The 24,847-nt window shown below is 36.0% G+C and overlaps 1 protein-coding gene across 2 annotated transcripts in view; it reads right to left on the minus strand.

Moving 5' to 3' along the window:
• Positions 1 to 24,847, minus strand: part of USP32 (ubiquitin specific peptidase 32) — a 204,498-nt gene that overhangs the window by 66,533 nt on the left and 113,118 nt on the right. For both annotated transcript variants that reach the window (XM_041725031.1, XM_041725030.1), the window contains exons 6-10: positions 9,845 to 9,976; positions 8,274 to 8,381; positions 5,850 to 5,965; positions 5,229 to 5,291; positions 1,899 to 1,982 (exon numbers count right to left, since the gene is read on the minus strand). In XM_041725031.1, the coding sequence (XP_041580965.1) occupies positions 1,899 to 1,982; positions 5,229 to 5,291; positions 5,850 to 5,965; positions 8,274 to 8,381; positions 9,845 to 9,976 (503 nt within the window). The remainder of the gene's footprint in view (positions 1 to 1,898; positions 1,983 to 5,228; positions 5,292 to 5,849; positions 5,966 to 8,273; positions 8,382 to 9,844; positions 9,977 to 24,847) is intronic.

Raw genomic sequence — 24,847 nt, forward strand, 5'->3', positions numbered from 1 at the left:
GCTGAAGGTGGCACTAAATGCTGGGCCACTGGGGCTGCCTGGCTTTTTAGAAATTTGATGCTTTTTGACAAACACAAGAAACAAGACTCTGATTCCTCTACAAAATATTGGGCATTGAGTTACAAAAAAGATAAAAAATAAAGATATTACTACAGCATGGTTTTCTAATTTTATTGACACTTATACATGTTACACTTAAATACCAAAACATTTGGCCAATAAGGATCTTGGCAAATAAACTAAGAGCGTAATTCAAGCTTCTATTGCCAAACTTACCACCTAACTCTACCAATTTTAAGACACATAGAAAACAAAACAACTCAGGATAAAAGTCTTCTTACTCATATACTAAGTGAACATACAGTTTTAAAAGCATGTTGTATATGAAATAAAGCGAATATAGTAAAATGCAATGTTAAATGTGGGTGATAGGTATTCAATGAAAACTACCTTTCAGCTCTTCATAATATAATGTTAGAGACACATATACACAAAAGTAAATCTCAAGCAAATGCTTATTTATAAGTTAGTCATAGAAAAATAGTGCCACTGAAAGTCCTTGATAAGAAAGAGAAAATAGAAAAGACAATACAAAAAAGTCAATGCTATGCTATGTGAGAGCTAGAAGATGACAGGGACATAAACCTTGGCGATCTAAATGTTTTATACAGTTATGAGAAAAACTAATGAGGATGTTATTTATTTATTTATTTATTTATTTATTTATTTATTTATTTATTTATTTTATTTTTAAAAGATCTTATTTATTTATTCATGAGAGATGCAGAGAGAGAGAGAAAGAGGCAGAGACACAGGCAGAGGGAGAAGCAGGCTCCATGCAGGGAGCCAGACGTGGGACTGCAGGCGGCGCTACACCGTTGCGCCACCAGGGCTGCCCTGAGGATGTTATTTTAAAGGAGATAAAAATAGTTGATTAATTTTCATATTACCAAGAAAGCCATTTCTGTTTAGTGATTTATAGATTTTTTATACATGTTTATATTTTATAAAGCCATCTACTTAAATCCCTGCTGTAAACTGATTGTAGAGCAACTGACTGATATAAATGGATATTACAGGCTTATTAGATTATATATGTTTTATATACATAGTAATTAGTCACTAGCTATCAGGAAGAGACCAATTTCCATTTATTCTAACATAGCCATGCACAGACAAGTTTTTCTTTATTTACAATAGAAGCACATGACAGAAGAATCTAAAATACCAACTACTAAATCAACTTAATATTTATATATGAAGAATTATAAAAAATGGGAAATTAAAATTACTTTTTCTTAATTAGAGGAAGAGAACTACTCTAACCAGGAAAATAGTGGAAATCTGGCAAGTCTTATGACTGAATGTTCATTCCTGGCACTTATTCGCTCCTCCTTCAACCTTTCTTGGTTCTTCTAGAGTTTAAAAATAAAATTAGAAACAGCTTTGCAGCCAAGATAATCTCCTAACTGGAGAAACTGTGTACATTGAAAATTTTACAGCTGCCTACTTACAATCCATCTTTCTGTTCACACTGTCTGACTTGTTAGGGAAGGCCTTTAAAAAAGATAACAGTGAAGAAAAATACAAAATTATGATGATTTTTGCAATCTAAACTATTCTCCATGTATTTAACATGCTGGTCTACCATGACTTATAAGATAAATAAACATAATCAGCTATATAATTTCTCATCTCCCATGTCATGATTTTGAGATGCTTCAAAGGGCTCTTTTATACTCTACCTTAACCATCTTTCAGGTGTATACAGGATAATGTAGTTCTTTTTATAATATGTGGTTTTATAGTTGAATATTGTAATAACTAGTACACAATGAAAAATATGTAGAATTATTGGTACTACTACTCTCTATACCTGTCATTTGCCTTAAACATACCTGGAAAAGGAGATTCAAAAATTCATTGGCAAGAACATTTTTCACACTCCAGATCTGATAGTCTTCTAGAGTAAGATGGCCCATCTGAAAGAGAAATATTTTAGAAGATCTCATGTTAAGAATGTCCTCATTTTTATAGCATTTGAATAAAATCTGGTTTATTAAACTTATATTGGTAATTTTTCTGAAAACAAAACCAATAATTTAAAGTAGATGCTATGTGTTCATCTGAAAACTAGACCATATAGGATGAGCTTAAAAGTAACAAAACTCTGTCAAAGCAGTCAATGGTAATAGGGATAATTTATCACCAACAATCTTCATTCCTCCAATAAGACCTAGGAAATAACTCACATTATCTTCTGGTTATGGAAAGCCACAAAGAGCTCTGAATAGGGAAAGTGGAATATTTACAAATTTTTTAAAAAAGATTTTATTTATTTATTCCTGAGAGACACAGAGAGAGGCAGACAACACATAGGCAGAGGGAGAAGCAGGCTCCATGCAGGGAGCCTGACATGGGACTCAATCTCAGGACTCTGGGATCACGCCCTGGGCCCAAGGCAGGTGCTAAACCGCTGAGCCACCCAGGTGTCCCATATTTACAAATTTTGAAAGCAATAGCAGACTCTCTGGATTATGCACTTTCATTCTAATAATTTTCTAAGACCTTCTTAGAAACATCTCACAATACTATCAAACTTCTTAGATATTTAAAGGAACTTGAGGGATCCCTGGGTGGCGCAGCGGTTTGGCGCCTGCCTTTGGCCCAGGGCGCGATCCTGGAGACTCAGGATCGAATCCCACGTCAGGCTCCGGGTGCATGGAGCCTGCTTCTCCCTCTGCCTGTGTCTCTGCCTCTCTCTCTCTCTCTCTCACTGTGTGCCTATCATAAATAAATAAAATTAAAAAAAAAATTTAAAAAAAAAAAAAAAATAAAGGAACTTGATAATAAATTTTTGACACATCAAAAATGAGTAACTACACTAAATTTTCCCAAAAAACAATCGAACAATTTATAAGTTGAGTAAAGCAAAATTTTTGCGGTATCAACATGTACAAAAAATTACATATACATATAAAAGCAACATTTATTTTTTTCTTCTTCAGCAAAACTATAATCAAATGTTTTTTACTGCATGTATTCAATTCTAGATGAAGTAATGTTTTTGGCTTTTATAATTTAATGGTACTGATATGTTCTCTTTTCACTACATAACCATATATGATAAAAGATTTTAAAGTACTGTGATTATAATTATTAGTTCACATAATACAGTTTCTTCTTTGTATGTTAATTTTAAATCTAAAGATACAAAAAGAAGTGTAATAATGACATAATCTGTCTCTAGTGACTATGGTTAATAGGTTTGGCTGAAAAGTCCAAGTTTTACTGTAAACTGTTACCATTTCATTATCATTGCTACATGGAGATGGAGCAGCTGAATTATCTTCTTGTTTTTTGTTTTTCTTTTTAAAGATTTTATTTATTTGGGAGAGAGAGAGTGACAGAGAGAGCATAAGAGAAGAGTGAGAGAGGAGAAGCAGGCTCCCTGCCAAGCAGGGAGGCCCATGCAGGGCTTGATCCCAGGAGCCCAGGAGCCCAGGAGCCCAGGAGCCCAGGAGCCCAGGAGCCCAGGAGCCCAGGAACCCAGGAGCCCAGGATCATGACCTGAGCCACTCAACCAACTGAGCCACCCAGGCCCCTCTAAATTATCTTGTTAATTTTCACAGTAGAGCCAGAAGAAGAAACTCAATTTTAACATAAAACTAGACAGCAATAATAATATGTTTACCACTCAGAAAAGAGGTGTTAGAAATTACATCTCTTCATGAGGCATTTTCTAACAAATTTTTCAGGTTTCTATGCCTATCTAATAGAAGTGGGCATCTTAATTTTCAGCAGAGAGAAGTAAATGAGGGAGAAGACTGTTGCCAAACAAAGCTCAAGCCCTATAATTATTTGTTTCTATTATTTGTTTCTATTGAGCATCAGTTAATATGACTATAATGATTCCTTCTGGAATTGTGATTGAAGAAAAAAAAATCTGGTTTCACTATTTTTTTCTAACCTTTGTTATACCATTAGGGACTCTATCCTACCAATCTGGTACTTGGTACATGTCAATGTTTGAATGGAAAGACACAAAATAACTCAAACATGCCTCACATATGTGCATTATTCTCAATTTCATACAGGGCCACAAAGAGTATAGTAATATAAGCCAAAGGAATATATCTATAATAATATACTTACTAATAAATGTTGTCCAAAAAACCCACAAATTTACTTTTTATAAAATATATGCTTATTCCTGGTATTACATGATTTGGCTGACATTAAATAATCCAGGAGAGAGCATTACCAATAGTATTAAAAATAATAACTCAGGAATGTATGCATCACCCAGATTGAGATAAAAAATCATTTCCATTGGGGCACCTGGCTTAAGTCTGCTTTTGCCTCAGGTCATGATCTTAGGGTCCTGGGATGGAGCCTGGAGCCCCCTGTGGGACTCCCTACTCAGTGAGGAGTCTGCTTGTCCCTTTGATCCCTCTCCAACCGGCTCATGCACTTTCTCTCTCAAGTAAATAAATAAAATCTTTAAAAAAGTATTTTTTCCCTCATCCCAGATATCCTATGGTCCTTCCCAATTAATCCACTCATCCCCAAATCACTATTTTAATACTTATCTCCATCTGTTAGTTTTGCCTCTGTTTTTGGGCTTCATATAAGTGGAATCACAAATTAAATGTCCTTTTTTGTGTGACTTTTTTTGCTCAATATCAAGTTAGCCCTACCATAACTTATTAAAATGGGAAAAATAAATATCATAAACTACAGATGACAAGGGCTGTGTCTACCTTATTTTTATAAAATATCTAGCTTATAAAATATAAATGTATATATAAATACTTAACAAAGTTATTTAAAGATGGAATGGGTTGGGATGCCTGGGTGGCTCAGTCAGTTAAGCATCTGCCTTCAGCTTAGGTCACCATTTGGGGTCCTGGGATCAAGTCCCAAGTTGGGCTCCCTGCTCATTGGGGAGCCTTGCTTCTCTCTCTGCCCTTCCCCCTAGCCCTGCTTGTGTGCACGCTCTCTCTCTCTCAAATAAATAAATAAAATTTTTAAATTAAAGAAAAAAAAGGACGAATGTGCTAGCTTTAGAGACAACTTAGAGGTACTCTAACTGTAGGTCCAAATAAACACTTGATGGAGGTGATGCAGAAGAGATTCAAATATGTATATAAACTATATATCCTAATTCAGACCACATGGTATTTTTACTAAAGAATATAATTTGTTCTAGTTCTAGCTAGACTCACCTTTGTGGTATCATGTGCATTCAATATGCCTTCCACAATGTCAGATAGATCCATATGCAGCTCCTTTATAAACAGAAATCCAAAGGAATAATTAGAAAAGAGTACTTATCATTTTTATTATTCAATGGCTAAAGTATACTGTATTTTGGCCAAGTATTTAAAATTTTTTTATTAAAAAATTTTAAAGATATTTTATATTTTTAGTCTTGTTATCAGTTTCAGGTATACAATATAGTGATTCAACAATTCCATACATCACCCACTGTGCATCATCACAAGTGCCCTCCTTAATACCCATCACCTGTTTAATCCATCCCCCATGATCTTCCCCTCTAGTAATCATCAGTCAAGTACTTTTTAAAAAATTACCTAAATAAATAGGTTCTTAGATTTGCTTTGAAAAAGTTAAGAGAATTTTCCTACAGTAAGTTTAGTCTACTAAATTTTTTAAGGCACATTCTCTTCCTGGTTTTGTATCTTCAGCTATGAATATTCTGAGTAGTAGCAGAATACAGCAACTCAAAGTAATAACTACTTTTCTCTCTCTTTCTTTTTAAATTCTCTACTCTATTTTCCTATTGGAAGTTTACATGCAACAATATGTATACAATCAGTACTTACTGGGATATCATCTGTGCGGTTGTCCTTCCACACCTCTAAAAGTGCAACCACCATGTCTCTGAGTTCAACCTTGGAGAGAACTCCATCACGGTCAACATCAAACACCTTGAAGCAAACTAAAGAAAAGAAATTCTTATGGAGGGAAGTTACTTTTCTATTCTGAAGTACAATGCCTTTCACTAGAAGCTGCCCTAGTAGAATCACTTAAATTTCTCAAGCCAGTACATTCTGGATTAAGTTCTCATCTGGAGCAAACTACAGTATGTCATTAAAGTCCTCTGAACTTGTAGGACTTCCTGCATACTTCATAAATCTCTCTCTGAATCACTACCGAGGTTATGGAGTCCTATCCTTCTCCCAAATCTAGAGCTAAATTCCTTGCAAACTAATAAAAAAGTGTTAAGTTACTATATAATACCTCACAGGTTTTGAGAAGATAATTCAAGCCTTTAAATTAATTTATAATATTTAAAACTGATCATTGCAGTTGATTTTTATACTGTTAAATATATTCCATTTACATTAAGAATCAGTAACAAGGTGGGGAACCTGTGTGGCTCAGTCAGTTAAGTGTCTGACTATTGGTTTTGGCTTCAGGTCATGATCTCAGGATCATGAGATTGAGCCCCACTTTGAGCTCCACACTCAGTGGGGAGTTGCCTGAAACTCTCCTGCTGCCTCTTCCACCCTTGTACTCACGATCTCTCTCTCTCTTTAAAAAAAAAAAAAAATGTAATAACTTGGTGTTCAAAAGATGGTCTGGTTCTACTCTGCCTCTCTAATGTAATTAATGCACACTCAATTTTTTGCCAAAGGAAAATTTCAACTCTTTGATGAAGTTTATATACAACATGCTAAGAATCAGAAATATCAGCACAGGGGTGCCTGGGTGGCTTAGTCAGGTGTCTGACTTTGGCTCAGGTCATGATCTCAGGGACCTGAGATCAAGCCCTGTGTCAGGCTCCATGCTCAGCAAGAAGTCTGCTTCTCCCTCTCCTTTTGCTCCTCCCCTAACTTGTGCATTCTCTCTCTCTCTAAGTAAATAAAATCTTAAAAGAAAAGAAATCTCAAAAAAAAAGAAAAGAAATATCAGCACATTTCTAATTAACTCCAAATCACGATAGTTTGCTGACTTCTGTTAGTCCATCAGCAAAAAAGAAAAAATATTTTAAAGATTTTATTTATTCATGAGAGACACAGAGAGAAAGAAAGAGAGAGAAAGAGAGAGAGAGAGAGAGGCAGAGACACAGGCAGAGGGAGAAGCAGGCTCCATTCCATGCAGGGAGCCTGATGTGGGACTCGATCCCGGGTCTCCAGGACCATACCCCGGGCTGAAGGCGGCGCTAAACCGCTGAGCCATCCGGGCTGCCCAAAAAAGAAATTAAAAACAAATTGAAGGCGATAATTAACCTCACTTGAGAAGTAAAGATTTCAGCTTATTTAATATTAGAACTTTAATGAGAACAAATAATTTACTATAAAAGCCAGACTGTAGTAATGGTTTATTATCAGGGAAGAATGCTGAATTTTTAAGATTAAATAATTATCTATCTCAATATACTTCCATAAAATTATTCTATTAAATCAACTGACTGCACCATAATAAGTATTACAAAAGAAGATTAAAATACCAAATTGCACACCCAAAATAGGTGACATCTGTGAAGCTGTATTTTGGAAAGACACAGAGATGATGACCCTAGTAAATACATTAGAATTAGATTCCAATTAAATGTAAACTGCTGAATTTTCTCAAATATGGTTAAGATTTAATAATGTAATGTACTTATACTTGTAAATTATGCTATAATAACATTTAGCTAGGTTTAAAAGACCATTTTAGTATTTAATAAAATTGTGTTTTGATCGTAAATTTCATCTTACTAATAAAATATTAATGTATACAATTGGCAGAAAATATTTTCTAAATGCTTAACACTGTCAAATATACTGTGACTGATGTAGTTCACTTATCATGAACTGCAAATTCATCAGGAAAATCAATTCCATTATTAATCACAAAGAGAAGATTGAATCCTTAGACTGACCTCAGCAAAACCTCAACATGAGATTGCTCTTTGCCAACCTGACAACATGATAAAAATTCAAGCCTTAATACACAGATAATTTTACAGGGATGAATGCTAACTTTTTCTCTGTATATACAATTTGTAAACTTTTAATAATTTTTTTTAAATTTTTTTATTTATTTATGATAGTCACAGAGAGAGAGAGAGAGGCAGAGACACAGGCAGAGGGAGAAGCAGGTTCCATGCACCGGGAGCCTGACGTGGGATTCGATCCCGGGTCTCCAGGAGCGCGCCCTGGGCCAAAGGCAGGCGCCTAACCGCTGCGCCACCCAGGGATCCCATGTAAACTTTTAATTGTTTAAATTAAATGTTTAACACAATTTAACACACTTACATTTTTGCCTTTCAGCCAGGGGTCCCCTGCAACAGGCTGATAACCCACAAGATATCTCCTTAAAATCTATGTGATTGTCACGATTTTCATCAAAAGCATTAAACAAACCTGTGAAATAGGAAAAAAACACCATAAATCACAGCTAGCAAGTCTCCTAATGTTAATAATATCATGTTTATAAAAGAAGGCATGACCCCCCATAAACTGGTCAAATTAAAAAAAAAAAAGTTTTATCAGTAGTTCCCATGGTCTCAGGAAGTATTTTTTTCTCCTGGTATAGCTAAAACTTAAGATCCTCACAGAAAATACATTATAATCATTAGTGTTTGGTTGTATTTGCCTGTTTGTCCCTACCTTCTATCAGTTCTAACAGCTAAAAATGACAATAGTATGTAAAAAAATTAAAAACTGAAAAATCAGGAATTATAATTATCCTTACTTAGAAAGATGGAGAAGAAAAAGGAAAACTGAAGGATAAAAGCTGAGCTGTATACTCCCAGATATAACATGATGTAATGTAAGCTCCCATAACGCTTTCATTAAGCAAAGAGAAATAACACACCTTATTATTACAAACAAAAGATATTCTGGACTACAGTCTTCTTTGTATAGTTTATGTTTTATAAATAAATATTTAGAATCAGAAATGAAAGAGAATTTATAATCCTGTGGTTTTTAAACTTTTTTACAAAATATATAAATGGAATAATTTTCTTTTCAAATCTAATTATTTCTCAATATCCAATTCTAAAAAGGTAGAATCACAATTGCACTGGTGAAGTAGGTAGAAAAGCCCAGAGCCCTATCTGTTCTGGCTCTTCCAGTAAGTATTTCTGAAGTACCCTCGGAATCTGATGAATATAGACTGTATATTTTAAGAATATAATTCCTCAGTTTAAAGAGTAGAAAACTAAAGCTCAGGAGGGGTTAAATGATTTACCAAATGTAAAAAAAGTTTAAAAAGGTCAGAATAAAAAACAGAACCCAAATATTCAAGTTCCAAATACGACTTTTATATCACCCACAATTATTCTTTGCATTCCTAATTAAAAAAAAAAAAAAAAAGAGTAATGAAAAGTTTAGAGCTAGCAAGGATCTCAGAGATGGTCCAGTCCAATAGTTTCCTAATCTCTTTTTGGTAGGAAGAAGGATACAGCACTAGAACCTTTTTATGTAGAAGAAAAAGAGTAGAGGCACAAATGAGAGGAAGACGTGGTTATGTGTGGAACCTAGAACTCTACCCATGTGGTGGTCATCACCCTAATCCCTGCACCAGTGGCTAAGAAACTTCATTGTAATACAATGACTAACTTGATCAAACTCCTTTTATATTTGAGGATATTCAGGTGCAGGGACCTAACCTGATTTATGCAAGGTTACATAGGTAGAATAGGAAGCTCAAGACTACAATCTTAATTCCTCTTTTAGTTTTTTTCTATTATGCTATTTGCAAGACGCTTGCAAATTTATAACACTATAGTCTTTTAGACCTAAGATATATTGATTAAAAATAAGGGTGGCTTCAGGTGTGTTTACCAAAGAACATTTGTAGAAAATAGAATGATTCCTACCTTCACTTAGAGATGGACGAATGGGTGGTGAAACCAATGGGCCAAACGTCTCTAAATCAAATCGACCAGTCCGGGATTGAGCCTTTAGCAACCAATAGCGTTTCTCCAGATCAATGATGTCTGATTCCTCTACTGAGAGTCAAACCAAATAAGATTATAAAACCTCAGACTTTTCTTCTGGGCAATTAGTTCATCCTGATCATATAACTTACAAGGATATATTTTGATTTTCAAATCCAATTGCTAAAAAATATTACCTAAAACAAAACTGAAAAACAAATACATTGTATCTAAAATGGCATGAAAATTGGGGCACCTGGGTGGCTTAGTTGGTTAAATGTCAGACTCTTGATTTGGGCTCAGTTCATGATCTCAGGGTCATGAGATCTAGCCTAGAGGTGGGCTCCCTGCTGGGCATGCAGCCTGCTTAAGATTCTCTCTCCCTCTCCATCTGTCCCTCTCTCACCCCTGCTCACACACTCTCTGAAATGAATAAAGTGGCATGAAAATGAAATTCAAATTAATATAAAAGTGGCTTCAGGGCAGCCCCGGTGGCTCAGTGGTTTAGTGCTGCTTACAGCCCAAGGCATGATCCTGGAGACCCGGGATCGAGTCCCACGTCAGGCTCCCTGTATGGAGCCTGCTTCTCCTTCTGCTTTTGTCTCTGCCTCTCTCTCTCTCTCTTCTCTGTGTATTCTCATGAATAAATAAATAAAATCTTAAAAAAAAAAAAAAAGTGGCTTCAAGGGACGCCTGGGTGGCTCAGCAGTTGAGCGACTGCCTTTGACTCAGGGATCCTGGGGTCCCGGGATGGAGTCCCACATCAGGTTCCCTGCATGGAGCCTACTTCTCCCTCTGCCTATGTCTCTGCCTCTCTCATGAATAAATAAATAAAATCTTAAAAAAAAAAAAAGGCCTCAAAATTAGAAAAAAAAAAATGTTTGCAATTTCCCATTAAGTAGGCTGCTTAAATCCAACATGTAAAATAATAAACCGAGACATTTCTTTTTGGCTTCCTATACCACTTTTATCTATACTAGTTTCTCATAATTTTCAATCTCTAGCTTGGATTTAAAGATTCGTTTTTTAAAAATTCATGTTAGTTAACATGTAGTACATTATTAGTTTCAAGAGGAGAATTTAGTGATTCATCAGTTGCATAGAACACCCAGTGCTCATTACAAGTGCCCTCCTTTATGCCCATCACTCAATTACCCTATCCTCCCACTCACCTTTCCTCTAGCAACCCTCAGAGTTTGTTCTCAGTTAAGAGTCTCTTATGGTTTGCCTCTCTGTTTTTATCTTATTTTATTCCTGGCTACACTGTAATCATCCTAATAGCAGGATCCATGTCTGATTCATCCTGTCGATAGAGTAATTACCTACACAGTCAATACTTATTAAATAAATGAAAAAGAATATGAGAAAGATGTTATAAATAACACAAGTCAATAAATGACAGATGAGATAGGATTTACAATGTGATAAGGAATAGGGGCACCATGAAAACATGAATATCTTTTTCTCTTCATTCATCAGAAGGTACAATAAAAAATTACAGATAAGCTCCAACTATAGTTACATTTTATATGTGCTCCCCCTCACCCCCAAGGAACTAAAGTAAGATTTAGAAAAGCAAACAAGGTGAGTCCTTCCATTGCTGGGCTTTTTGCCTGCAGTCACTTTCCGGACATTGACAAGGTTATGAGGAACCTAAGCAGTGAGATTTCACTAAATTTAACAGAAAAAAGCTGTAGTTCTGGGAGATTAAGATAGCTGAAATTTGCCGGGCAGAGTACTGGAGAGGAAAGAGTTATACAAAGAAAGAGCTCCAAAACTGCACAGGACTCTTGTTGACCTTTGGCAGAAGAGTAAGCTATGTATGACAGGTGAAATTCATTGAGGCTGGGCTTGGATATACCTAAGTTTTTTGTTTGTTTGTTTGTTTTTATACCTAAGTTTTGACCAGCCAGAGTGGAGGTACCTTACTGAACGCTGGGAATATTCACAGACTCAAAGGGTCACATTTAATTAGAAGGGGAAAAACTAACTCTAGAATAAAGGCTACTCCAGACTTGCCCCAGCAAAGCTATATTAAAAAAAAAAAAATCCTTCAAAATGTCAAGCTGATTCAAAAGTAATTTAACTGCCTATCAAAAGAAAATAAACTTCTTTTAAAGGGAGAAACCACTTAGCTTTAACATTTATAATGTCTAGCATCCAAAAACATATGAAACAAACAGGAAAAAGTAATCCAAAACCAAGATAAAAATTAGTCAATACAAAAAGCTATAGAAATAGCAGACAAGGCTTTAAAATATCTATGAAAAATACTTTAAGAATTTAAGGAAAACTATGACTACATTGAAGAAAGAAATGGAATCTATAAAGAAGTACCAACACCAACTGGAACTACTAGAGATAAAGAATACAATATTTGAAATAAAATTCACTGGAAAATTTAATAGCAGATTAAAATCTAAAGAGGGAAGATAAGTGAATTTGAACACCAAGCAATAGAAATGCTATCCAAATGGAAGCATAAGGAGAGAAAAAAGGTGAAAAATTACTAGAATCTTAGTAAACTATAATACCAAACAGTACAACACACATGGGATCCCAGAAAAGGATGCCAGAAAATACTTAAAAGTAATAACAGCTGAAAAATCCCTAAAGTTGATGAAAACTGTAATTCCACAAATCCCAGAATTCAATGAACTCTGCGCAAGAAAAATTCAAAGAAAACCAAACCAAGGCAAGTCACAATCAAATTGCTAATAGAAAAATTTTAAGGGAGCAAAACACATTACAAACAAGTTAACTAAGATAAGCAATGATTTCCTTTCAGAAACAAGGGAACCAGAAGACTCCCTTGGGGAAAAAGTGTTGAAATAAAAAAAGAATGTTAATCTCATATTCTATACCCTATGAAAATATTCTTCCAAAAAAAAGGAGGGGAGGCAAAATGAAGAATCTTTTGGACAAACCAAAGTTCAGAGAATTCATCAACAGCAGGACTGCACCAAAAGGAGTATTAAAGGATTTCTTCCTGGCTTCCAGGCTGAATGATGCCAGAAAGCAATTAGCATCTGCACAAAGGAATGATGAAAATAGGAAATTCCCAGTCTCTAACTTCCATGGGGCTGATATCACTGATCACCCCATAGTCTGGAGAGGAGCTTGACTGCAGCTTTGGTTAGACTAAGTTTGTCTTTGGTTCAAATGCTTTGAAAATTGAGTTCAGATTTCTATTTAGAAGAACCCAGAAACTGCTAGTTTTTGAAATTAGGGGTCCATAGCTCCAGCTTAAAGGCTGTATGCATGTTTATATAAATAACATTTTATTAAAACACAGCCACACCATTTACTTACATACAGTTTATGGCTGTTAGTGTGTTACAGTGGCAGAATTGAATAATTGTGATAAATAGATATATGGTTCACAAAGTCTGAAATATTTATTATCTGCCTTTCTTAAAAAAACAAAAACCATAAAACATTTTGCCAATCTCTGTTTTAGATCTTAAAATTGCATGACCACAAGACTTTAAAACTATAAGACTGAACAAAATGATAGCACCTACAGACCACAAGGCCTTGAGACTGAGAGTCTTCAGTTGTCTGAGATTTCAAAATTGTTAGGCCATGAAACTGCAAATCAAGAGATAAGAGATATATTTTCACTTTTCAGCTTGTCCCCAGTCTCAGCAAGATTTCCACAAGAGAGAATTGGGTAGAAATAATTATCTTTGTATTCAGGGTTCCTGCAGACTCAAATCTGAAACAGGTTTCTCAAAAGTTTGGCTGGTTTCTCCTCATTACAGCAAAGCTAGTCGCAAGTAGGCTCACTCCTCTGTCAGCCTTACTCCCAATCTCAGCCTCAGGCCTGAGATAGGAAAGCACACCACATTCTTTGATCACCTAGGAAGGATTTTGTCTCTCTGGAGTCCCATCTTTTTTTTCCTTTGTTTCTCTTTCTTTCTAAGATTTCTTTACATGCAACGGCTTTAAAGAAGAGTATGATTATTTTGTTTATGTGGTGATTTCATGTTATTACATAGTAGGAGTGTAGGTCTTTCATATCCTCTACTTCCCAACCTAAAGCAGAACACTTCAATTATTATTTAACATGAATCCAAAAATTCTCAACCAATCCAATAAGATATAAAGTATAAAATTAGAAAAGAAGCAAGGTTATTCTTTGCATATGAGCAGAACACGTATCAAAAAACTCAGAGTTCTTTTACAAATTATAACTGAGTTTAAAAATCTGTGGGGAGGGGATCCCTGGGTGGCGCAGCAGTTTAGCGCCTGCCTTTGGCCCAGGGCGCAATCCTGGAGACCCGGGATCGAATCCCACGTCGGGCTCCCGGTGCATGGAGCCTGCTTCTCCCTCTGCCTGTATCTCTGCCTCTCTCTCTCTCTCTCTCTCTCTCTCTCTCTCTGTGACTATCATAAATAAAAATTTTTAAAAATCTGGATAATTTAAAAAAATATATTTAAAAAAATCTGTGGGGATAACCTAATACATATACAAAAATCAATACTTTTCTATGCATGTAAGAAAACATAAAAGAGAAAAAACACAAAAATAGCAATTCCCCATAAGAAACAAATATCTAAAAGTAAACTCTAAGATATAAGAATTTTTATGAAGAAAACTTTATAAATAATATTAAAGATGTGAATAAATGAAGCATACCATGGACCTAAATAGGGCTTTGATAGAGGCATATTGTGGGCTGTTCAGGTTGGTTATGTAAGATCACACTGTGGAGGGTGATGTGAGAGAACAGATCTGGAACGAGACAAGGGTGCAAATCGTAGAGAAAAAATTTTCTGCACAGAATAAGGAGAGGCCTCTAGACAAAAGCATGCTTAGCAAGCTCAAAGAAAAGAAAGATCAAAGTGACTGAAGTGGAGTTAGTGAAGGAGACAGTAGTAGGAGATAAAGTCTAAGGAAATATGGGAGTTAGATTATGTAGGTTATTGTGAGGACTTTGGTGAATTTGTGAACCACTGGAGGGTCGGATATAATCTTAGAGGATTATTCTCGACACTAAATTGAGAATAGCCTAGTGGGCATAAAGAACAGTAGTGAGATAACCAGCTAGATGTTTAATAAAGAGTTAAAATAATCAATATATGCAATTAAAAAACATTAAGAATACGAAAGATTAACAAGCACAGATGGACAATTCATAAAAATGGGGGGGATTTAATTTCACTAATAAAAAAAAAATCACTTCAGAAGACAAATTTAAACAGAATCATGCTATTTCTCTGCTTCAAAACTTTACAACACTCTTCCCAAAGATATCTGCATGGCTATTCCAACAACTCCTTCGGCTCTTTACTCAAATGTCACATTCTCAGACCATCTGAACTGCACCCTACCTGATGATGATACTCCTCCACCCCTCCTCTTCCTTGCTTCACTTTGCTCCCTAATATTTATCAATATCTGGCATAATTTGCTTGTTTTATTTGTTGGATGCCTCCCCCAGCTAGAACATATGCTCCTTGATGTAAGGTCTTATGGTGTATTTTGTTCATTGCTAAATTCTAACACTCAGAATAAAAGCTGGTGCATGTTGAACACTCATTTAATGTATTTTTAATGAATAAATAAGAATCATTTGCTGAAACCCAGGATATATAAATTCAGAATAATGTTAACTATGATGAAAGATGAATATTGGTATAAGTAATGAACCCTGGCCTCCAATAAATTACAAATTACCTAGGAAGACCATAACAATGTTTTCTAAACTTCCACTGCTTGCGAAAGATTCTTACTCTATTCTTCAGTAGTTTTAATACAAATTTAGGGGGGGAATCAACAAGATAATTTTTTACTCATCAACAAGATAATTGAGAGATAGTCAAATCAACATGTGTACCTGTACTGCATTTGTATAAGTACTATAGTCATAAAAAGCTGAATAAAAAAATATATTCCACTAACTTCCACAAAATTTTAAGAAAAATTATATTCCTTTTGCTTAACTTTCAAAGGGCTCCCAGGACTTAAAACTAATGTCTATTTTCCCTTCATACCCCCTATGTCTGCCCTGATGTTCTCTATACCTGAAACCTAAAAGAGAAGTTTTTATTTAAAAGATTTAAGAGTGAAATTCTTTTGAAAGTAAAATATGTAAATAAACTAAGCCTACACTAGGAATACAGATTTTTTTTAAAAAGATTTTATTTATTTATTCATGAGAGACACAGAGAGAGAGAGAGAGAGAGAGAGAGAGAGAGAGAGAGACAGGCAGAGACACAGGCAGAGGGAGAAGCAGGCTCCATGCAGGAAGCCTGACGTGGGACTCGATCCCGGGTCTCCTAGACCAAAGGTGGCCCTAAACTGCTGAGCCACCCGGACTGCCCAGGAATACAGAATTTTGTACACATTACACATCAACAGATGGAAGAACTGAGAATTTGAGAAAGATAGTGTCAAATTTACTCTGAAGCAGAAGGGTAGTACATGGAAATGACCATACCTTCCACAAGAGAAAACAAAAAAAGGCCTTGACAACATGTACTTGGGGTCAAGTACACTGATTCTAACTTTTCTCTATTTTACAAGGAAGAATGTTCTCATGGAAAGTTCTTACCTTGGCTATTCCTAGAATAGTCTTCTTAATGATCCACAAAATCTAGTAAGGGGATTCTAAGAGTGACAATGAAGTTACCCTATACTTTGGCATTTAAAAAGAATTACTTAGTAATTATTAAAAGTAACTATAAACAACTGACAGATTATAACCTGTTTTAAAAAGCAAAAAATACTCATAATACTAATAAATTTTTAAATTTTTGAAAAAGACTTAAGAGAGAGAGAGAGAGAGAGAGAGAGAGAGAGAGAAGCAGACTCCCCACTGAGCAGGGAGCCCAATGATCATGATCTGAGCTGAAGTCAGAGGCTTAACCAACTGATCCATCCAAGTGCCCTAAGTTTTAAATTTATAATTGTTTTTACTAGACTAGTAATATATATATATATATATATATATTTTTTTTTTTATGATAGTCACAGAGAGAGAGAGAGAGAGAGGCAGAGACAAAGGCAGAGGGAGAAGCAGACTCCATGTACTGGGAGCCCGACGTGGGATTTGATCCTGGGTCTCCAGGATCGCGCCCTGGGCCAAAGGCAGGCGCCAAACCGCTGCGCCACCCAGGGATCCCTAGTAATATATTTTGTTATATGAAAAATCATTTAAAATATAGGTAACTAAAAAAAGGAAAAAAAACATATAATTGCATGCTTTCATATAATTGTATTTGAATGTACATATATTTATTTAAAGATTTATTTATTTCAGAGAGAGAGAGAGCGCACGCAAGATAGAGTAAGAGCATGAGCAGGGGTGGAAGGAGAAGGGGAGAGAGAATCCCATAGCAGATTCCCTACTGAGCACAGATCCTCCAACTCTGAGATCATGACTCGAGTCAAAATCAAGAGTAGGATGTGTAACTGACAGCCACCCAGGTGCCCCTGAATGTACATGTATTTAAATGAATGTCACCTATATTGTTTGGGAAGATTATTTCTAATACTTTCATTGTATCATCTATATCATCATATGATTTCTCAAATTATACAAAATCACTGTTCATAGTTTTAAATAATCAACGGGCTAAATTAATTTTTAAAATTTTATAGCAAAATCATCAAGAAAGACTGTGATATAAAAACGGTAAAATTTTTCATACAAGAGTATACACACTGTCCTATATTTTCTCTTTTTTAACCAAATACCAAATATACTACATTGTAACCTTCTGACGAATCAACCTTTACAAAGGTTAAATTATTTTGGAATTGGAACTAATTTTAAAATGTGCAAAAAATCTACATGAGCATGTAGTTTTCATTTTTTTTTAAAACAAGGGTATCTGCTTCAAATACATATATAAAATTTACTAAAAAGGAGTATTTAAAAATTTAACAATAAGGAGAGTAATCACAGGAGTCTGATATATAAGTTAAGATAGTCCTACTGTTTCCTTTTCCAAAGTAAGATATGTGTTTACTCCATTTATAATATATGAAAGAAGGACACCTGGATAGCTCTGTGGTTGAGTGTCTGCCTTTGTGCTCAGGTCGTGATCCTGGGGTTCTGGGTTCAAGTCTTGCATCGGGCTCCCCACAGGGAGCCTGCCTCTCCCTCTGCCTGTGTCTCTGCCTCTCCCTCTGTGTCTCTCATGAATAAATAAATAAAACCTTAAAAAATAATAATATATGAAAGAAAGAGAAACCTCTTGTTCCTACAGAGAAACAGCTTCCTCAAATTCTAAACTTTTTTTTAAGTAATAGATCTGCATATAAAAAATCTCACCTTGGGGACGCCTGGGTGGCTCAGTGGTTGAGCGGCTGCCTTTGGCTCAGGTAGTGATCCCGGAGTTCTGGGATCATGTCCCATATCGGGCTCCCCTTGAGTAACCTGCTTCTCCCTCTGCCTATGTCTCTGCCTCTCTCTCTGTCTCTCATGAATAAATAAAATCTTAAAAAAAAAAAAAAATCTGACCTTGAAACAAACAAACAAACAAAAAGACAATAGCTTTGATAGAACTGTGTTCTTATTTTTATACTTTTAGGTACCAAGCATATATGTTCAGAAAGTACTTCTGATTAACCTGGTGCTTACACAATACACTAAATTAAAAACACACACAAATCACACTAACTGCCTCTCGATTTTTTTTACTTTTGAGAACTGTTTATTAATCTCCTTAAAATATATAATTTCTCTGCTGAAGAAGAGATGTGGAAAGATACGTAGAAGATATTTAAAAGAAAAAGAATGATCACATGTCATGGTCACCACTGAAAATCATGCTTTAGCAGTTTCCCTTTTAAACTTATGTGATCTGTTCATATTTTGGTTATAGACTGCATGCAATTCATTATAGAATATTTGCCAAAGCGAGCTAAGTTATATATATTATATCATTATTACTGGCAGCTGAATTTCTGGTTAGAGAGAAGGGAACAAATTCTATTTTCACTTAAAGAAGTTAAAGGTAATGGCTGTAGTAATTACTCTACTTGCAATTCATAAATCAATATCAACATTTATATTTTACTAAACAAGACTGAATTATCATCAATCTATAGGCATAACTTTTTCTGGTTCATAAACAGCAGCACACCATACTTCCAACATTCTAATTCCTGGCCTACACTTTGGGCCAACCTAGTAACCTTACCAGAGGCTCCAGCTGCAGAAATAGGTCTTTAAAGCCAGAACTGGATTCTTACTTAAAAACAACAAAAAACAGGCAAAATATCCAAGTATTTCAAAACAGTAACATAGCTCTTTAACACTGTTGAAGCAACCTGTTCACAAATGCAATGACCTTCTGAGGTCTACTTAAAATGGCTGTAATCCCTACATCATGCACAACCAGATAAGAGGATAATGAAGAAGGGACATGCAGATTTACTAGGGGTTTATGGTCAAAGAATCACTGAAGTATTTTTTTTATTATTGGAAGAAGGTGCTAACAATGCCAACTAAAATGTGGCGAAAGAATAACATACATATTTTTAGTTGAAATAATAAATGCTAATAGAGACAATATAAATTTAAGTTAGATATGAAAAGAAAAAATGATCAAAATGAATTCTATGGCCCCTAAAATTAGCCCAAAATATTCCATTAATTACCTCAAACTCCAGATTCTACTAAAAAGAAATCACTGAGCTAATAGGTTTATTCATTCTTATGATACATTCAAGGATCTTCCAACAACTCTTTCTTAGTTTATTTAGAGACATATTTATAAGAAAGAATAGGCACAGGGGCACCTGGGTGGCTCAGTCAGTTAAGTGTCCAACTCTTGATCTCAGCTCAGGTCTTGATCTCAGGAATGTGAGCTCAAGTGCCATGTGAAGCTCCACACTATGCATGGAGCCTACTTAAGAAAAACAAAAAAACAAAAAAAGGAAAGAAAAAAAGAATAGGCATACGGGTTTTCTCCCAAAAATACAGCTAAATTATGTGAAAATATGATCAATATTAAAAACTTATTTTTTAAAAATTTTTATTTATTTATGATAGTCATACAGAGAGAGAGAGAGGCAGAGACATAGGCAGAGGGAGAAGCAGGCTCCATGCACCAGGAGCCCGACGTGGGATGCGATCCCAGGTCTCCAGGATCGCGCCCCGGGCCAAAGGCAGGCGCCAAACCGCTGCGCCACCCAGGGATCCCCTAAAAACTTATTTTTAAAACACAGTTCATAAAATCATCGTTCTTCTGCTGCCCATTTCACTGTTGGTAAATATATAACCATTCAATGATCTTGCCTGGATCAAATGAAATTAATTATTGAAGAGATATGAAAAAATCATTTGTATGTATCCCAAGAGGGAAAAAAAAGGGAAATTGGAAAAGTGCATCTGTAAGACTGAGGTAAGTCTGAAGGAGATTGCGTACCACAACACCACAACCACCACATGATCAACTCCTTTTATATACAATTACAAGCTGCTCATAAGATGGATAATAAGAGTGTGTGTCAATAACCTGTCTTCATCTCAGTTTTGGCACCTGAGATTAACCATCTGATCTTGAGAAAGTTTCTTTCACTTCTCATGGCCTTAGTTTCCTCATTTTTAGAATATGGATAAAATGAACCTCAGAGAGGGCACAAGTATTCAAGATGATATACACAGAGTATGTACAGTGCCTCCTCTAGTAAGTGCTTAATCTGCACTAGTAATGAACTATCAGGGAAAAAAAATTAAGAAAACAATCCCATTTAGGAAGGAATGAAGTATCTAGGAATAAATTCAATCAAGCAGAGAGGAAACCTGTACTCTGAACCTTTGTTCTGTTTGCATTCCTTTCCCTTTATTTTTTGTGTATTTATTATAGGTTTTTGGTTTGTGGTCATCATGAGATTCACATATAACACCTCCCTATGTATATAGCTGTCTATTTTAAGTTTGCGGTTACATAGCTCAAATGCATTCTAAAAATGTTACATTTTTTACCATCTGCCCCCGCATTTTTTGATGTCATATTTTACTTTTTATTCTGAGTATCCCTTAACTAATTATTGCAGAAACAGTAGACTTTACTACTTTGTCTTTTAATCTTCATACTAGCATTACAAGTGGTCATGCTACCTTTACTATATATTTGCTTTTACTAGTCAGATTTTTTTTTTTTCATAATTTTCTTACACTTCTAGTCACAGCCTTTTCTTTTCCACCTAAACAAGTCTCTTTAATATTTCTTATAAGGCTGGTTTGATGGTGATGAACTCCCTTGATTTTTGGGAAACTCTCTCTCTCCTTTTATTCTGAGTGATAACCTTGCCAGGTCGAGTATTCTTGGTCCTAGTTTTTTTTCCCCTTATAGTACTCAAAATAAATCATGCTCCCTCCTTTTGGCCTGCAAAGTTTCTCCTGAAAAGTCAGCTCGTGGTCTCATGGGGGTTCTCTTGTATTTACTCTTACTAGTTTTACATTTCTCTCTGACCTTTAATTTTTGACAGTTTATTTGGGGGGAGAGGCAGAGAGACAAGCAGACTCCCCACTAAGCACAGAGATCAACATGGGGCTCAATCTCACAATGCTGAGATTAAGACCTGAACCAAAATCAAAAGTTGGACACTTAATTGAGCCACCCGGGCTCAATTTAATTTTCGACAATTTAATTATTATGTTTCTTCCTATGGATCGCTTTGGGTTTATCTCATTTGGAATTCTCTGCGATTCCTGGACTTGAATGTTTCCTTCCCCAGATTTAGAGTAGTTTTCAGCTATTATTTCTCAAAAAATGTTTTCTGCCCCTTTCTCTCTTCTTCTTTTGAGACCCCTATAATGCAAATATTATGTCTGATGTTGTCCCAGAGGTCCCTTAAACTATCCTCATTTTTAATAATTTTTTTCCTTTTTGTTATTTAGCTTGGGTAATTTCTACCATTCTGTCTTCCAGATTACTGATCTATTTTTCTGCACCATTAATCTGCTACTGATTCCCACTAGTATATTTTTCATTTTATTTTATTTTTTATTTATTTATTTTATTTTTTAAGATTTTATTTATTCATTCATGAGAGACACAGAGAGAGAGAGAGGCAGAGGCACAGGCAGAGGGAGGAGAATCAGGCTCAAGTCAGTGAGCCTGATGCGGGAATCAATCCTGGGATCTCCAGGATCACGCCCTGGGCCAAAGGCAGGTGCTAAACAGCTGAGCCACCCAGGGATCCCTATTTTTCATTTTAGTTACTATATTCTTCACCTCTGATTGGTTCTTTTTTATATTTTCTTTGTTGATGTTTTCACTGTTGTTTATCCAATTTCCTCCTGAGTTTGGTGAGCATCTTTTAGGACCATTACTTTTAAGTCTTTATCAGGTAGGTTGCTTACCCGTTTCATTAGTTCTTTTTCTGGGGTTTTATCTTTTTGTCATGTGGAGCATATTCCTGTTTCTCCTCATTCTACCTGACTGTATTTCTATGCATTAGGTATATCAACCACATCTCCTGTCTTGAAGGAGTGGCCTTATGTAGAATATGTCCTGTGGGGCCCAAAAGCATAGTCCCTCCTGGTCACCAAAATTAGGAGCTCCAAGGGTATCCTCTGTGTGGGTTATATGTGCCTTCCTATTGTGACTGGGCTCTGACTGCTGCAAGTGAGGCTGTCTCTAGCACACCTGACCGAAATGACCAGATGCAGCTGCTACAGGTACACTGGTGAGTTGGGCTGACCCTTTAGGGCAGAAGCCAGTTTGGGGGTTGCTGGTCCAGGCTATAGCCACATGCTGGGCACAGCATGGTGGGAGCTACTTTGGAGGTCCCTGGTCTTGGTGGAGGCCCCCCAATGGGCGCTAAGGGGTGGAAGCCATTTGAAGAAAGGTACTAGACCCAGCTGAGGTCATCTACCAGACACACATGGTAGAGCAGAAGCTGCTGTGGAGAGTCATCTGCTTGGGGCAGTCAGTTTAAGGGTGCAGGAATGTTGAGGCAGGGTTGAGTGGTGCTAGCAAAGTAGATGGAGAATGTCAGAAATGGCACCTACCAGCACCAGACCAGCTAGGTAGGAGAGTAAGAAAAATGGCGCCCACCCGTGTTTCTGTTCCAGGAGAAAGTTCCTACAAATCTCTGCCCCTTCAGCACTTGCACTAAAACTGGTGAATAAACCTCCTCCACATATGGCCCAGGGACTTTTCAAACTCCTGCCTCTGTGTTCTTGGAGTGAATGCATTTGTGCACAGGCTACTTTTAAGAGTAGAGTTTTGGGTTTCTTATAGCTCAGCGGCAATTCTGGAGTTAAAGCTCTGCTGCCAGGCTTTTTGGGAGCTCATCTTTCCAGTGCAGGCCCCCAGAGTGGAATGTTCAGTGAAAGGCTTGAAATTCCTTGCTCTCCAGAAAGGACTTCTGCATTTGTGAAATCCCTCCTGCTTAAGGGTTACCATACTGAGATGTTGTTCCTGATTACACCACATCTCTGTGCCCCTTCCTACCTATATCAATGTGGCCTTTTCTTTATATCTTTAGCTGTGAAAAGCTGTTCTGCTACTCCTTAGGTCATTCTGAGAAAGAGTAGTTTTATATGTAGTTGTAGCTTTGGTGTGTCTGGAGAGGAGGTAAGCCCAGAATCTGTCCAGTTTACCATCTTACCCTCTTCGGACCTAATCTCAAGTATTTAAAATAGCAAATTATGACAGAAAAATATAATAAACCTTGTAAAAATTTTTTTTTGTTAAGATCAATCTACTCAAACATTAAAAACTTAATTCTGGGCTAAAGTTCCAATTCGATTTCTTGAATAATAAAAAAAAAAAAGTAAGGTAACAGTAATTTGGAATTTGCAGTCCTGAAAAATGCACCTGCTACAATAAAATCTAAAATCTTGTATAAATCAAATCAGTTAATTATTCTAGCTCTATACTGAATACAAATAGCTCCCCAGTTTCCTTTATGATTTACATAAAAGAGAACAGCATTTGATTAAATATGGCAGTGTGTTCAACTATGACTTCAAATTTTATAATTGTATGTGAAAAAGTAATTAAAAGCAACTACACTCTAATATAAATGTTATTTAAAAGTGAAAAATTATAATTTCTTTTTGTTTTCTAGATACCTTGGCTCATTACACAAATTTAAATGGAGTCACTGACGCTTTAAAATAAATATTTTCTGTCTACTTATAAATTAGTTAATAACAATCTTTATCTTTTTTATCACAAGTTTCCACATTCAGGACACATTATTTGAAAAGTTTAATGTGGGCAGCTCCAGTGGCTCAGAGGTTTAGCACTGCCTTTGGCCCAGGGTGTGATCCTGGAGACCCTGGGATCGAGTCCCATGTCAGGCTCCCTGCATGGAGTCTGCTTCACCCCCTGCCTCTGTGTGTGTGTGTGTGTGTGTGTGTGTGTGTGTGTGTGTGTGTCTCTAATAAGTAAATAAAATAAAATCTTTTAAAAAGGAAAAAAAAGGGATCCCTGGGTGGCACAGTGGTTTGGTGCTTGCCTTTGGCCCAGGGCGTGATCCTGGAGACCCGGGATCGAATCCCACATCAGGCTCCCGCTGCATGGAGCCTGTTTCTCCCTCTGCCTGTGTCTCTGCCTCTCTCTCTGTCTCTCTGTGACTATCATAAATAAATAAAAATTAAAAAAAAAAAAAAAGGAAAAAAAAAGTTTAACGTACCAAATATTCTTTGAGTGCAAGAGTCTGCAAAGAATTCAATTGTGAACTGAATATTCCCAGAAACTGGGAATTTACATTTGACAAATCATAGCCATCAGAATGTAAACCTACATGTCAGAATTTCTAAATGAAATTTGGCAGTAATTCTGACTTTGTGATAATGTCTTCATACTAAACCCCATGAAGAAAGTAGCTATTTACTGAAGCCCATGGCAACTCAGTTGTCTGTTCTACAGGTTCTTTGTTTCTATAAATTGTAAAATAAAACAAACTAAAAAGAAAAAGACTTCCTTCCCACAGATGTGGACAAGTTAATTTTTATACCAATC

The sequence above is a fragment of the Vulpes lagopus genome, chromosome 12, assembly GCF_018345385.1.
Source record: "Vulpes lagopus strain Blue_001 chromosome 12, ASM1834538v1, whole genome shotgun sequence".
Lineage (NCBI taxonomy): Eukaryota > Metazoa > Chordata > Mammalia > Carnivora > Canidae > Vulpes > Vulpes lagopus.